This window comes from Myotis davidii, unplaced genomic scaffold (genome assembly GCF_000327345.1).
Source record: "Myotis davidii unplaced genomic scaffold, ASM32734v1 scaffold789, whole genome shotgun sequence".
NCBI lineage: Eukaryota > Metazoa > Chordata > Mammalia > Chiroptera > Vespertilionidae > Myotis > Myotis davidii.
In genome coordinates this window covers 228621-245785 of record NW_006300234.1, presented here as the reverse complement: position 1 = coordinate 245785, position 17165 = coordinate 228621, and the positions used below count along the sequence as shown (strand labels likewise).

Sequence of the window (17165 nt, the reverse complement as noted above, 5' to 3'; positions counted from 1 at the left end):
ACCTTCCCCCGGCCTTCTCTACCCCCCAGTGTCTTGTGTCCATTGGTTATGCTTATATGCATGCATACAAGTCCCTCAGTTGATCTCCTACTCCCCCTCCCCCACAACCCTCCTTAGGCTTCCCACTGTAGTTTGACAGTCTGCTCAATGCTGCTCTGCCTCTGTATCCATTTTTGTTCATCAGTCTATAATGGTCCTTATTATCCATAAATGAGTGAGTTCATGCGGTATTTTTCTCAGCTTCCCAGGGACTGTCTCAGTCTCACAGGGGCCGTCCCAGCCTCACTGGGACCGTCTCGGCCTCACCAGGGCCGATTCAACCTCACCGGGGCCGTCTCAGCCTCACTGGGGCCATCGCAGCCTCACTGGGGCTGTCTCGGTCTCACTGGGGCCGTCCCGACCTCATGGGGGCTGTCTCAGCCTCATGGGGGCCGTCTCAGCAACACGAAGTTTGGCATTCTGTCCTTTGTTGGGCAGCTCCTTGCTAGACAAAATCTCCAGGCATGCCTGGTGGCTGAATATCTGGTATGCTTGTTTGGATTTCGTTTTCTACCAAGTGCACAGACTGCCTGTCTGCCGTCTCCCAGCGTCCCATGTGAGACTGGATCTGGTGGACCTGCCTGGGTGTTTGCTGGTACAGCGGTTCCACATCGCCAGCCCAGCTGGGTGTGGCTCCGGCTTCCTCCAAACCTGATTCTGCTTCTTGAGTGTGTGCCTTATGTATGCGAGGAGTTGAAATCTGAATTCTGCTGGGCTGGGCTGCAAAAGTGCCGGTGGTTCCCTTTGTGCCACTGGCACAGCTTGGGTGGGGATGTAAATTGAGTAGGGCAGGGTCCCCGGGAATCACCAGGGTGGAGCAAGGGGCAATGGTGTCTCCTCGACTCCTCGCCTCTCCACGACTCTGCATCTCATGTCCCCAAGTGCTGGTGAGCAGCTCCGCAAGACAGCCACTCTCACTCTCCGGCCCATTGCAAAGCCGCGCCGCCTCTCCCCGTAGGGGTCTGGGACCTCAGGATCCCGCCCCAAACAAGCTCAGTGGACTCCAGAGTCTGCATCCCCTTCTGATTGAAAAAACCGCGCATCCAGTTGCAGCCTGCCTGGAGCATGACTCCGCACCTCTGTTCTTGGCAAATCACCAGGGCGGAGCAAAGGGCAATGGCATCTCCGCGACTCCTCGCCTCTCCGCGACTCCACGTCCCCGCGACCCCGAGCACTGTGGAGCAGCTCCTCAAGACAGCCACTCTCTCTCTCCGGCCCACTGCAAAGCCGTCCTGCCTCTCCCCGTAGGGGTCTGGGACCTCAGGATCCCGCCCCAAACAAGCTGAGTGGACTCGAGAGTCTGCAGCTCCTTCGATTGAAAAAAAACGCGCATCCAGTTGCAGCCTGCCTGGCACGCGACTCCGTACCTCCGTTCTTGGAGCCTCTGCACAACCTACTCAGTCTCAATGCTCTTCTTTCTTTCCTTCCAGTTGTAGAGCTTCCAATGGGCCAGCTTTCTCATGGTTCTGAATGATAGCTGTTTGTCTTATAGTTGGTAGTCTCGATGTTGTTGTGGGAGGCAGCATGCACAGGTCTGTACCTTACGTCGCCATCTTGGTTCTCCCTGAGTTTGTCTTTAACCAGAGATTTTACAATACTGTCTCTCCCTCACTCCACTCCACTGCGACTCACTGGCCTTTCTGCCAAGCACACATGTGCCACCTTATGACTTATGTACTGGCTGGTATTTGCCGAGCCTACACTCATCCCAGGTATTCAACATGGCTAATGGCCGCACCTTCAAGTCAGCTATTATCTTCTCAGTATCAATTTTAAACGTATTTAAAAATCACTTTATCCCACATGCCCCACCCCACTACCAGCCAATCACCCCTTAAACTGCTCTTTGTTCTTTTGTAACTTAGCATCTGCTACATATTATAGAACTTACTTATGCCCATCGTTTTTGTTTTGCTTATTGTCTTACTAGAGTATAAACCCCACTAAAAAAGAGACTCTGCTTTTATCATTAATGTATCCTAAGTACTTAGAACAGCATCTGACATTCAATATTTGTTGAATGAATGCAATGAGCACTTCCTGCCCTACCCATATCATAGAGTTTCTTGAGTATTAAATGTATAGCAAAGTGCTTGGGAAATTATAAAGCACTACTATACAAATGTAGTTATTATTGCAATAATGAATATCTGTTAAAACCACTTCTATGAGAAAATATTATGAGATCCTATACAAAGATACGAAAACTTGCCCTGTTTTGTTTTACCATTTACTTTTTTTTTTAAATACCAGACTCTTAAAGCCTTTCTTATTTATGCGTTTCCCCAACTAAAGGATTGGTTAAACAAGAAATAATAAAAAGGCAAAATTATGTAATTTTCTCCACAACACACTGAAGTGCTTTGTGACCTGTATCTGGACATTTTATACTAACGCCAGATCTGTCCTTTGAACTAACAAATCCTCTATTACTATTAGCATGGCCTAGAACAGGTGCTTTGTGATCCTATTGGCTTGTTCATGCTTGTTTCAACCTCAGGTCTAGAAAAGTGAAGTAATCTATGCTCCTGAATGATTTTATTTTGTCCTTTGCCTAATGTTAACTTTAGCAGAACCTATGATCTGTCAAACTTTACATCTATAACAGTCTTGATTAGGGCTTTCTCCCTAGATACCGGACTACAGTATGCTTTCTGCCAGTCCCTGTTGCTTTGCAACCCCAGAGTATTCCACAGGATTTGCTGATGTTACAGAACACATGAGCATTCTCATTGTCAACCAAGCCCCAGTCACAATACTAACATCACATGGCAATGACTAAGGCTGAATGACAACAAAGGGTCAGTGGCAGTTTTAGCAATAGAAGAGTGACCACAACAACCCTTGGTTAAGCAGCTTTCTCTTATGGCAGATCTCTCCATGACTGTGAGCTACAGTGAAGTGACATGGTAACTTAAACTTTCACTTTTGAATATTTGGAATGTTCCCTATTCTATCCAATTAGTTTAACACCTCTAAATTCCTGTTAATTTGGAAAAAAGTGCCAAACTAAGAGTCAGAAAACTAGATTCTAATAACAACTAACCATATGACCTTAGTTAAGTCTTGACCTTTGTACTTCATAAATTTCATCTTCTTTATCTCATAAATGGGATTTGTACTTTAAAATTTCCATAGTACTAAATATTTAATTATTTTTAAAGGCCTTGTAAAGTAGCTCAGCAGTTATGTTTATTTTTTTTTTAAATACATCCTCACCTATCACCTCTGTTTCCCAATAAGCCTTAGAACCAGTATTGCTGGCAGGTATCTATTCTTCTCTTCCTTGATAAATAATTGTTAAATGCTTTTCTTCATTTAGATTCAAACAACAATGCTAAAAACTCCTAGAAAGCCTATCTCTAACAAAAAGATAAAGCTTATTTTTGAAATGTTACTTTTTAAAAAGTTAATTTTAATTAGAGCTTTTAAAATAGATTTTATATATGGAGTATCCATACCATACCAATTGAAGAACAATAAAAAATGAATATAAAATATGCTCTAAATAAGTCGATGGGATTCAATTTATAACTTGAGATTTTTCTGAACTTTTTCCAGTGCATTCAGTAATGTCTACAGAGAGCACATTGGCAGTAAGTAAATTTCACTAATTATAACAAAATTTCAGTCATACAAACTTCAAAATTATTCTCAGAAATATTAACAACCTCAAATAATTAAAAAAGAAATAGCTTCTTACTAGGCTATTCACCAAACAGACTAATGGCAGGTGGGTTGTGGCCAATTTATGAAGAGCCTTGTAGGTGAAGCTGAAGAATTTAAACTTTATCTTGAAATCAGTGGGAATGGCATGCAAACTTAGGTTTTAAAAAAATATAACTCAGGTTACACTATGAATTGTAAGGATTTAAGGAAAAGGAAACAAGCTGTGAACTGGATGAGATATATTCTAAGGTAGTGGTAATGAGGCTGGAGAAAAAGGGATGAATACAAAAAACAACAACAAAAAGGTTCTGGTGACTGAATGGCTGTAGTGGTTATTTAGTTGGGACATATAAGCCTGAAGATTAAGAAAAAAGTTAGTAAGGAACAGAATTGAGAGTTGCTGGCATATAGGTGGTAACTACAGTCATATGTATAGATCATATCCAGGAAAAGTATAAAGGATAGAGCATAGAGTAAACCTTAGAACCCATACTTAATGAATGAGTGTGGAAGACAGCAACGCTGAGAAGTAGTTTGATAAGACAAAATTGAAAGGTGAGTGACATGAGAATATACTGTTAGGAGATTTGTAAACACCAATCTTAGAAAGCATTAAATGGAGAAAATTAATCAGGAGGACAGGTTATAGTAAGCATGTGATTATCTTATTCATGAAAAGTTGTGAGGGGGAAATCTAAGACGTAAAAAAGATGTCTTTCAAATCTACAGATAACACAAAATGAAGGTTAATATGACAGACACACATCAAAATCTGAAGCCAAAATGAAGAGCAGACTTAATAAGGAGTCAAAATTAACAAAGTGGAATTAAGCAAGTGTAAATATGAAGTTCTTAATTTTAGGTACAAATATCAAGCGTCCAAAATATAAGATGAAGATTTAGATTTTAAATAAAAGGATCATTTAAAAAAATACCAACTTTGATATGGGTCAATAAATAGCTACTAAAAACATATATTCTTTGTCTTATGTGCTTCATTTATCAAATGCCAAATATGACCAAAACAAGGGTGGCAAATCCAACTGTATTCAATCTGGAATATTAGATTCAATTCTGGGTTCCACATTTTGAAAAGAATGCTCATGAATAAATGATCTGGAAATCATACTGTGTATGAAATTATTAAAGGAACAGAGTATTTAGAAAACAAGAAAAAATAAGTGAAGGATATAATGACAGTGTTTATATATCTGTATAGTTACCAATAGGAAAGAGAAGACTGCTCCTATATAACTCCTGAGTATATATTATACTAGAGGCCTGGTGCATGAATTCATGTATGGGTGGGGCCCCGCTAGGTGGCCTGCAGGGTGGGGCCTCTAGGTGGCCAAAACCCACAGTCCAACACTGCCTGCAGCTCCTACTTGCTGCTCCCACTCATCCCAGTCCCACTGAGCCTGCTGCAGGTTCGCACCCATCAGTCTCAATCGGGAGAGGCTCGTGGTGCCCCAGCTGCGTGAGCCCTGTGCTGGCGCCCTCACGAGGGGAGTGGCCCATGGGATCAGGCTGAAACTGGCGTTCCGACATCCCCTGAAGGGTCCCGGATTGCGAGAGGGCGCAGGCCAGGACTAGGCTCCCCACCAGTGCACAATCAGGCGTGGGAAGGACCGTGGGAGGGCTCGAAGACATGTCTGCCCCATCTTGCTCAGTCCTGATTGGCCGGACCCCAGCAGCAAGCTAACCTATTGGTTGGAGCGTCTGCCCCCTGGTGGTCAGTGCTCATCATAGCGACTGGCTGACCAGTCAACTGTCTGCCCCCTGGTGATCAGTACATGTTATAGTGAGCAGCTGAGCGGCCTTAGCATATCATTAGCATATTACACTTTGATTGGTTGAACAGTCGACCAGTCACCATAAGACCAGACACTTAGCATATTAGGCTTTTATTATATAGGATACAACTAGTTTTGGATAATATGACATCTGCCAAAAGAGTTACCCGCAAGAGATTTATATTTGCACCTTTACCAAGTGCAAATTTAAGGGGAATTTTAATTAAAATTCACTAAGCTAACAAAACATTATACCTTAAAAGAGTAATAAATTCCTTACAGTAAAATATTTTTGCTAAGCTTATTCTTCACAAATGTATGTTCTATGACAAAATATATAACTTACTTAAATTATTTTCCTCTAAACAATTTAAAGTGGGGGAAAAGGTGCTAATGTGAATTCAGAAGCTATGTAGAACAGTGATGAATTATGTATTAGGTACTATACTGAAATTAAATATAGCAGTTTTGAAATTACTTATTGCTTTTCATTGTTCCTGCAGGTCTACAGGTTCCTAAATCTAAAATAAGACAAAAGTATTAATGTAATTGACAAAAATAAATAATCTTAATAGTTCCTATACATTTACCACAAATCATAAGAGTATAATTAACTATATAGATCCTCAGGTAAACAAACCATTCATAATCAATGAACATGGTCCTGAATCATAATCAAAAGCATAAAAGACAGAAAATATACTTCTCTTAACACAATCTGCTTCTAAATGTGTCTAAACAAAATAGATAATCCTCTGTATTGGCTTCTACCACCAAAAATCAGATTAAGAAAATTAATATAAGACATTTATTTTTCTTATAAGTATAAGGAATAGAATTAAGGAAAATTTAAAATAATTACTGGGAGCCCTGACTGGTTTGGCTCAGTGGATAGAGCATTGGCCTGCGGACTGGAGGGTCCCAGGTTCGGTTCCAGTCAAGGGCATGTACCTTGGTTGCGGGCACATCCCCAGTAGGAGGTGTGCATGAGGCAGCTGATCAATGTTTCTCTCTCATCAATGTTTCTAACTCTCTATCTCTCTCCCTTCCTCTCTGTAAAAAATCAATAAAATATATTTAAAAAATAATAATTACTGGGAGAGTAATTTATCATAGGTAATAGAATACAAAGTTTCTTTTTTATACTATTATCAGTTGGATTAGAGTACAAAAACACAGATGCTCACTCTATCAAATACTTTTTCATAGTGTAAATAAATGAAAATTCATAAATGTAAATAAATTATATTTAGATTCATACATGTTAATAAATATCAATTTACATAAATAAATGAGAACAGAATTAAATGAGAGAACAATTGGCTCTTCCAATTCTTCAATGATAAATATCTGATTTAATATTTGCAGTTTCTTCGCTTAAAAGAAAATTTCACCCATACAGCGTGGCTCAGTGATTGAGCATTAACTTATGAACCAGGAGGTCTTGGTTCAATTCCTGGTTCAATATACCTGGGTTGTGGGCTTGATCCCCAGTGTGGGGCATGCAGGAGGCAGCTGATCATTGGTTCTCTCTCATTATTGATGTTTCTCTCTCTGCCATCTCCCTTCCTCTCTGAAATCAGTAAAAATATATTAAAAAAAAAAACACAAATGCCTACTTTTGGGACAGATTATTGAGTGATAAAACAGTATTTCTTGGATAAAACTCTTTATTCCCCACTTCCCCTCCCATCTTTCCAAGTTTCTATTTAAATCACTACTCTGGTTTATCTTCAGATCGTATAAATCTTTCACCTTTTACTGCTAAGATTAAAGTACCCTTATAGTTAAAAATAAAAACTTATCTAACTATATGCCTACTTATCTACTTTTTTTCACTCCATGAATCTTTGGAGGAAAAGGATAAAAAGAATAGCAATACACACCATAACAGAAATAAATTAGTTCAGAACCACTGCTAAATATCCTATTCATCATATTAAGTTCTCCTCACTTAAGGACCAAAAATACAAAATCTATACCAAAATCTATACTTCCTTAGTTATGAGAATCCCAAAGCTTTAAGAAGGCTCTACTTAATGGTACTTAGGTAAGCAATTTTTTCTATTAAACTAGGAAATGGACAAAGCCAATAAAGTACTTCCTACTTTCTAATATGACTGCCTAAATATCTGTGCTAACAAATGACACTATTAATCCTATATAATAAAAGGCTAATATGTAAATTGTCCCCTCCACCTTGAGTTCGACCTGAAGTTCAACCAGGAGTTTGACCAGGGGTGGGGACAGCCCACCAAATGCCCGTGACCCCTCCCCAATTCGGGGTGGGGTCAGCCAGCCAACTGCCCATGACCCCTCCCCCCAGCTGGCCCAGCCCGATCAATCCTGATCAGGGTGCGCTGGCCAGATGCCACCTGTGCACAAATTTGTTCCCTGGGCCTCTAGTCTAAAAATAATTCACTTTGGGCCTAAAAGAACTTCTGACCTTCTCATGCTCTTGCAACAAAAGAAGAAACTATTTTCTAATTATAGCTGATCCATCAAAGTAACCTCAGAGGCACAACACAAAGAGTATTAGTCAAAAGTCAATGCTAAGAGTAGCAAGAAGTGAGCAGGGAGACTTGGGTTTTACACTTCCATCTAAAGATTCTCAGATCTGCTCTGTATTTTTTTTTCTAATCTTTTGATAAAATTGACAGTCCAAGATGATGTGCCAACTTGCTTTATTTCAAAGGTAGGCATGTCTCAGAATGAACAAATCAAATCAAGTTAGGAAATTAAATTAATATTTCCTAAGCCAGTGGTAATGTACTGTGGTGGGAAGGAATCTAAATACATGCTAGGCATCCTAGCCAGTTTGGGTCAGTGGATAGAGCATCGGTCTGCAGACTGAAGGGTTGTGAGTTCGATTCCATTCAAGGGCATGTACCTTGGTTGCAGGCTTGATCCCCCAGCCATGTGCGGGAGGCAACCATTAATATGTCTGTCACATTGATGTTTCTCTTTCTCTCCCCCTCCCTTCCACTCTCTCTAAAAATCAATGGAAAAATGTCCTCAGGTGAGGATTAACAAACAAGAAAAATATATATAAATAAACAAAAATAAATACATGCTAGGCAGTGGTGAAAAATAATTCTAAATACTAAACTTACACAGAAGTCCCACCAAGGAAAATGGTACCCTAATACCATTCTCTGACACTGCATGACAAAGGTCACCTGGCTTATATCCCAGCTCTACTACTTACTGGGGGTATAATTTTTAACAAGGTATTTAACATCTCTATGCTTTGGTTTCCTCATCTGTAAAATGGAGATAATAGCATGAAAGATTAAATAATACAGTACACATGAAAAGCACTAAGCACAATGTCTCTTACAAAAGTATGAATTCGAATGTTGTCAGTGAGTAGATAATTAACACAAGTAGCTAAGAGTTGAGAACACCATTATTACTTTTTTCTTTAAAAAACATTAAATATTAAGATCTAAAGTAATTCAAAACTAAGAAAGCAACTGAGGTCCTTTATACTAGATTAAATTTTTAGAAGTTGATTCTTCTAGTACTTATAAAAACAGAATAAAGAGGCAAAATCAGAAGATCCTGTTTTAAGTCTCATCTTTAATAACAACACTAATCAGATGAGCTTGGGCAAATCATTAACTTCTCTGTCCATTCATCCTATATAATAAAAGGCTAATATGCAAATAGGCCAAACGGCGGAACAACCAAACAACCAGTTGCTATGATGTGCACTGACCACCAGAGGGCATTGGCAGCAAGCAACAAAGCGGGGAACATGGTGGGCATTGGCCGTGGTGGGATGATGGAGCAGGTGAGCGGGGGCACCAGGCTAAGGCAGGGCGCCGGTCGCTGTTATCGGGGCAAGCCTCTGGTGGTTACTAAAAATTCTTTGCTCCCATGCACCGCGGTCCTGCCCGGTGCTTGCACCTGCTGCCACCGTCAGCCCCGCTTGCACCCGCTGCCGGCACCGGAGCCGCCACTTGTACCCACTTACAGTGCCCGGCACCAGCCCTGATCACTCAGCACTGTCAGTGGGTGCAAGAGGTGGCTGTTGGTCCTGATCGCCCCTCACTGCTTCTCCACCTCTTCTGACTCCTGAGGGGTGATCGGGGCCGGCAGTCACCTCTCACACCTGCTGTGGGCGCCTGCCCCGCTTGCACCCACAGCTGGTGCTGGCCACAATTTCTCCGTGCCATCAGTGGGTGCAAGTGGGGCCAGTGCCATTAGCGCGTGGGAGTGGCAGTGGCGAAAGCAGGGCTGCCAGCAGACAGGGGACCAGGGGCCACAGCGGGAGGGGCTCCACGGGGGCACGGAGGATGGGCCAAAACCTGCCCCTGTGCCCACCGCAGCCTTGCAACCCACAGTTCCTTTCAAGGTGCACAAATTCGTGCACTGGGTCCCTAGTTAATATACGTAATAGAAGACATACAATCTATCCATTCCAATACAAATGTATAGTGGTAGAGTCAAATAAGATATACATAAAGAGCTAATATTTACAAGACACGATAGCTTAATTATAATTCAATTTTCCTATCAAAACTACAGACAAACATCACCCATCAAGAACATGCAGTTAATAAGGTATACAAAAACTCCAGGCTTTATAAAAATAATCTATTCTTTTGCATTAATGATGAGAAGCTATTTATAACAATTAGTAATGTAAGGCAAAAATCACAGTAATTTTATTATTTGCTAAAAATATTCTTCTCCTTAAGAAAAATAACAAGTAAAAAAAAGGTCTCAGATACTGATTTTACAAATGCTGTAAGAGATTTAATCATTAAAATAAAATTTGGCCTGGTTGGTGTGATCAGTGGTTGAGCATTGACCTAGAAACAGGAGATCCCAATTTGATTCCTGCTCAGGTCATATGTCTGGGTTATGGGCTCAATCCTCGGGTGTAGGATATGCAGATAGCCAATCAATGATGCTCTCTCATCACTGATGTTTATATATTTCTCTCTCCCTTTTCCTTCCTCTCTGAAATCAGTAAGAAATACTAAAAAAATAAATAAATACAAATTAAAAATATAAAATTCAACTTACTTGTATCTGACAGTTTGTACTGTTTCTGCTGAAACATTGTTAACAATGCATTTAGCAGCACATTCCAATCCCTGCCAAACAGTTGAAAATCCTGCAAATATATTTAAAAGTAAGTAAAAGTAGCCTATAGCAAATAGACTTTCCTAGTTTAAATTTCTGGCCTTTATGTTACCTTGAACACTACTTGCTGCCACGACCATAGCACCATCCAGGGGAGACTTCCCATTTCTGTCTTTTTTAAGAGATTCTGGAACAAGTTTGCTTCCATGCTTCTTGACATGTGGAGCTAGTTCCTTCCCAACACAATTTGCTACAGTGCAAACTCCATCAACTACATAATCATTAAAAAAAAAACAACTTTTGAAATAATGTATTCTTCCCTTGATTTTACCGCTCTAATAAAATTCTTACACAAGCATCTAAAGTTGTTTTACTGCATGTTACCATTTCTGTTTAAGGATAAGCACCAAGGCTGGCTATTTTTTAAACAAAGTCTATTGTTTGGTTTAAGGATGTGTCTTCAGAGCCTACTGATATTTTGAATCCTACTTCAAATATATGTTCTTTTTGGCAATTTGTTTAAAAGAGAAGGATCTGTCCTAGCTGGTGTGGCTCAGTGGAGAGAGCATCGGCCTGAAGACTGAAGGGTCCCAGGTTTCATTTTAATCAAGGGCACATATATATATATATATATATATTTTTTTTTTTTTAAAAAAGCGAGAGAAGGATCTATCTTTTCTATCTGATTGCTGCATTGCAAGATGGTAGATCCACCTTTCGGGTTTTCCAGCTAAGGGTATTTGTATTTTTTCTCCATGTCCACAGATATCTCACTGAAATAGTAGTAAAGTATTTAAATCTACATAAAAGTAAACAAACCAAAATCTGATTCAAAAGAAAACTAGATAACAAAAAGATAATCTTACAAAATCTAAAGATAATCTCTAAGAAGCTATCTATCTTAAAATACCAAACTTTAGAGCTGTCAAAGAAGGGTAGGTAGAAGCATATTGCTTGGGAAGGCTGACACCAGAATCACTAAATCAGCTTTATTCAAACAATATATCCCTTTCTCTTGACCTTCAACTACCATTCAGTGAACAGTCCTTAAAAGACTGTGTCATATTTGCCTAACCATTGTGGCTCAGTGGTTGAGCATCAACCTATGAACCAGGAGGTGGGTCATGGTTTGATTCCTGGTCAGGGCACATGCCTGGGTTTCGGGCTCAATCCCCAGTGGGGGTTGTGCAGGAGGCAGCTGATCAATGCTTGATGCTTCTATGTCTCCCTCTCCCTTCCTCCCTGAATCAATATATATATATTAAAAATAGATATATTTTTATATCTATATATATATTAAAAATAGAAAATAAAATCAATAAAAATATTATTTAAAAAATGTGTCATATTCAAGGATAGTAAACACATATTCAGGACCATTCCTTTTCAAAGATACAGATGCCCTCTTCTCTAACATGATCAAAACAACCCTTTAACCAGTGTTTCTCAAACTTTTTATACACAAGTAAAAATCACCTAGGGAGCTCATAAAAATGCAGATTCTGAATCAGTATGTCAATTTCAGAAGTATTGTTAAGGCTCTGATAGGTTAATGTTGCTGGTCTATAGATTCAACTATGACTTGAAAGATGAAACTGCTTTGTTCTAATTCTTTACTCTTAAAGATAAACTAAATTGAGCATTCAGATTAATTTGAATTAAGAGATTATTTGTCATTTAACTGAAAAGAGGTAAAGCCATCTAAAATCATCTTACCCAGGAACTGACTGACTTTCGCTGCTCCTCCTGTAGCCTGCTTTGCTATATGAAGTCCCCTGGTCACAGCTGGACTAACTTCCGCCGGTTTTTCTTCTGGTTGAATCCGTTCTCGGAGTTTAGAAGCACCTTTCTGGATTGCTTTGCCAGTAAATTCAGCACCTTTAACTAAACCCCAACTTACCCAGGAAGCACCTTTTAAAAGATAATTTTAAAATGCATAATATTATATGGTGATTATACCTTTAAACCCTTTAATAACTAACTGATCCGCAGGAAAAAATCCAAGGAGTTCAAATATCAGATTCCAAACATGCCATAAATTTTCAAGCCAACTTTTTGCACTTACAGTTTTCTGTCTGGAATATACACATTTTCTAAGTAAATTCATCTTTAATACTTATACTTCCCAATAAGAATTCTGTACCACTGTTTGCTCCCACTACAGCTTATAGGTGTATCTGTGTACCACAATATACTATTGTTAGGGACTAATTTGGGGTAGTGGTGCCATTAAGATAGTATTTGGCTAGAAGACTCAGATATCCTTGTTCTTTTTGCCTTAGTCCAAGCACCATGTTCTCCCCATGGAGTCCTTTAGGGTAATAGACACAAAGAATGCTAACTGGAAACCAAAGAATCTATATCTCAAAACCAAGCAGAACTCTTGCTTGCTTGCTTTAGTCTAAAGGCATAAGACAGGGGGCCCTGTTGCTCCCTCAATCTTAAACCCAAACCTTTGAGTCCCAGCACTTTTTAGCTTGCAACATAAACGTAAATGACAAAGACATGAGATCACTAAAGGAATGCATGAGAAGAAAAAACCTAGAGAGAAGAAAACTGAGAGGCCTAGTTGGTGTAACCATTTCTCATGAGAGTAGGCTCTAGTCCTTTGCTTTGCTTGGGCTTCTTGCAGCATGAATAAAAGAGACTGTCAGAGGGATAGCAGGATGGCAGAGACTTCTCTAGTGAATAGGCCCCCAAGGAGCACGTGGGTGAAGAAGTGGGAAGGAAATGGGAGAAGCAAGAAAAAATGCACAAGGAGAAAGGTTCCTCTTAAGAGGGGGCGTAAAGTGTTACCCTGACCTGGAGAGAGCTTATAATTTTAACTATATCCGTTTTAGCAATACCCTGAATCTAGTTTTTAAAATTAGACATGTAAAATACTTATGTCCTGCCTAGGTCTGTTGCATGGTTCTTACTACTTCAGCCTATGAGTGAGCAAGTATCCAGTGATCATGTGAAAACCATAACTATTTTAAAACACTAGCAACAAAATGTGCCAAATATAACTGATTAGAAAAACTGATATATTTCTTTTCCTGTTTCAGTAAACATGTCTACTTTCAGTTCTAACCCTGCCACCAGTGTCCTACCCTTGGGAGAGGATCAGATCTCAAACTCAGGTAAACAGGTTCCATCCATGAGTTCCCATAACAATAAAGGGATTGAAGATGTCTAGTAAAAAAAAAAAATGTGTTTCTAGAGTTAAGCTGTAGGTTGAAAAGTTTTAAGAAGTAAAAACCAGGTAAACTTGAGAGAGGAAGAGTGAGATACTGAAAAATGGGCCTTGAAAGGACTGACTCCATCCTGTCCTTCTGAGCCTGTGCCAGTAATCTAATGTACATTCTATCGGCCTACAGTCTAGTCACTGCTCCCTCTTAATTGTCCTGTCTTGCAAGACCTGTTTACTTAAGCACTACTCCCATTTTAGAAAGGCCATAAACCATGAACAATACAACCCCCAGACTGAGTTAGCAATACTAGCACCAGGCCAGGCCTTGAGATATAGTCTCACTGCCCCATCCCAGCACTAGGGTTTTTTCAAAGCCTGTGAAAGGTCCGGAAGTCCCATCCCATATTTGGGAGACAAAGACAATGGGAAAGTATAAAGGGAAAATTTCCTCCATGTTTTTTTGGCTCAAGACTTTGAGAGGCAACTCCTCAGACCACTGGCATAATAAAGACTCCAAATTTGGCTTACTGATTAAGGCGTCCTTTGTTTAGCTCACTGATTTTTAATACAACAATACCATAAAATAAGTGACAATGAAACAAAGGAGAGCTCAAGTAGACTAAACAACTACGATGCAACTCTATAAAAAATGAGGGAAGAATTCCATTAATGAATGAGAAAAAAAAATGGAAATGAGATAAATGAAAAGTCATGGGACTAATGAGAATACTAGATGCAAATTATAAATAAGCCATCTGCCGAAACTGGTTTGGCTCAATGGATAGAGCGTTGGCCTGCGGACTGAAGAGTCCGGGTCCCAGGTTCGATTCCGGTCAAGGGCATGTGCCTGGGTTGTGGGCACATCCCCAGTAGGAGATGTGCAAGAGGCAGCTGATCGATGTTTCTCTCTCATTGATGTTTCTAACTCTCTATCTCTCTCCCTTCCTCTCTGTAAAAAATCAATAAAATATATTTTTAAAAAATAAATAAATAAATAAATAAATAAGCCATCACCATGGAAAAGCATAACAGAGGTGATAAATACATTCAAACTCTAGACATTGCAATAGAAGATAAGGAATACAGCATTTCATTAGTAGCCATTAAGAGCTTTTAAATGGCATGTATAATGCCAGATATAGATTTATTCTACCCATGTTTGCATCCTATGCACCCAGTTAATGCTAAGATATAGCCAGCCATGAATGTTTGCTGAATAAGTGAGAGGTTGGCAGATGACTTAAAATGATGTAACTCAAATCAGTCTATTATCACCAATCCTCTACCTCCTCCCAAATTAGGTTACTAGACTCTACTCCATCTAAAATGTTTGATAGCTGCCTTTTTAAAATATAAGTCTAGACTTCTCAAGCCAATATTCTACACAGGTAAATTTTAAGCAGTTATTTAACTTTTTGCACCTTTTACATTTTTAAAACAAGACTATAAATTTTACTAATTTTACTTATCCTTTGACAAGTGAACAGGAATCAATCTTGGGCTATGATGAATGAGTTCAATTTGGATACTTGGTTACTCATCTTTGTACAAATCTGCATGAGTCAGGTAGCAATAGTCTCTTGACAAACCAGATAATTTTCCCTAGAGTAAATCTTTAGTATTTTCTGCACCTCTTTGTGACTTGTGCCTTAAGTAATTGGTGAGCTAATGGTATTTCATCCACTTATTAAAAAGCACATAAGAGACATATACTCTGATAGGCATTTAAATGGTTTTAATGTCACCAACTGTTAGGGGTATTCCTAGATCTCTAGCCCTCAGGGTATAGCATGAAAAAGAAGAGTTACAAGCCTGAAGACACTGAGAGTACTTCTGAAAGCTCTAAAGAGATCTCTCCCCAGGATTAGATGGTTCTAAAGATGCCTCACTTCCTTGAGTAGAACTAGCCTGTAGAATCTGTGTAGTACCTGGGAGGCCTAAGACTTTGCAGTATGTGGTATTTTCTAAGATGCCCCAAAACAGTGTCTCTTATTCCACATTTTCTTTCAACATAATCTTGACATTCTTCCCATTAAGAAGTGGAATCTATGTCACATCCCCTTGAACCTAGACAGGTTTGCTATTTGCTTGTAATGAGTGATGTTGGAAATTTCCAAGAAAATGTCAGAAAGGGTAATGCAGCTTCTGCCTGCTTGCTGGACCATTCATGCTTGAAACTCTGAGCTAACACAGAGAAGCCAGACCAGCTTAAGGCCTTCATGCTGAAGTCAAGCTGCATGGAAAAGCCATGTGTAGGCACTATATTTGGCAGTCCTAGATTTTGTGTTCTCCCAAACTGGATGCCAGATGTGTGAGTGAAGGAGCTTCAAATGATGTCACCCCCCCCTCCCCCCCCAGTTATTGAGTTACTAGTCAGCCTGAGTCTTCCTAGCTAAGGCCCTAACATCATGAAGCAGATATAAGCCATCCTTGCTGTGACCTTTTTGAATACCTGGCCCACAGAATTCCTAAGCATAAAAAAAAATGTTTGTCGTTTCATGAGATTAGGTGTGGGATGATTTGTTACACAGTGATAGTAAATGGACAATCTTATAGCAGTATAAACTCAAAAAACTTAAGAAAATAACCTTTGAATTTAATTATCTACACAAGTGTGGATACAGGCACACATGAATACTGACCTAATAACAGCTTAGCAGCCTGTAAAGGTAAGGGGCAAGGTAGTAAGAGTAAAGGTTTTTCTTTACAACTTCTTTGAAAATCTCTTTCAAGCGTCAATTTTAACTGTTACAATTATATTTTTAAAAATTGGCTTCATTTTTTCTTCTTGATTCAAGCAGCATTTTGAAACTGGGCAAAATAATTTGTTAACTCCCAACTAATGGTTATTTTTCACTTATTTTAGCCTGGTGGTTTTTCATGTTGGCAATTTCCTACAACTTTATTAGTTTAATGAATTTTTACTACAAGATGAAAACCTGTATCAATAGTCTTTTAAATGATTGGTGAAGATCCCATTATTGAGTCATGAATTTGTCTTACTGAATAGTGACTGGCAATGTTTTTTTAAACTAAAGTAGGTGGTCTAAATCTGGGAGCTATTACAGTTGTAAAGCTCAAATGTTAACTAATTAAAGAAAGATAGAGAGAAACCAAGATGGCGGCATAGGTAAAGACCCGAAATTGCTGCCTCCCACAACAACTTCAAAAATACAGCTAAAAGACAAAACGGACATCATCCAGAACTACAGGAAGGCTGGCTGAGTGGAAATTCTACAACTAGAAGGAAAGAGAAAAGCACACTGAGACTCAGAGGAAGTGCAGAAGTAAAGTGCAGCGGTACGGAGGCTCGAGAGCACGGAAAGGGGCTAGCACCTGAGGACACGGCTGTCTTTTTGAATCGGGAGGAAGTCACAAGCCCCCGACTGCTCTCA

At 39.5% G+C, this 17165-nt stretch overlaps 1 protein-coding gene across 5 annotated transcripts in view; it reads right to left on the bottom strand.

Moving 5' to 3' along the window:
• SPG20 (spastic paraplegia 20 (Troyer syndrome)) overlaps positions 1 to 17165 on the bottom strand; it is a 64885-nt gene that overhangs the window by 3313 nt on the left and 44407 nt on the right. For 4 of the 5 annotated variants that reach the window (XM_015572397.1, XM_006776628.2, XM_015572399.1 and 1 more), the window contains 3 exons: positions 12315 to 12509; positions 10711 to 10869; positions 10539 to 10629 (listed from right to left, as the gene is read on the bottom strand). In XM_015572397.1, coding sequence (XP_015427883.1) covers positions 10539 to 10629; positions 10711 to 10869; positions 12315 to 12509 — 445 coding nt within the window. Of the gene's footprint in view, positions 1 to 10538; positions 10630 to 10710; positions 10870 to 11271; positions 11372 to 12314; positions 12510 to 17165 lie in introns of those variants that run through there. The other variant, XM_015572400.1, reaches the window with a different exon arrangement.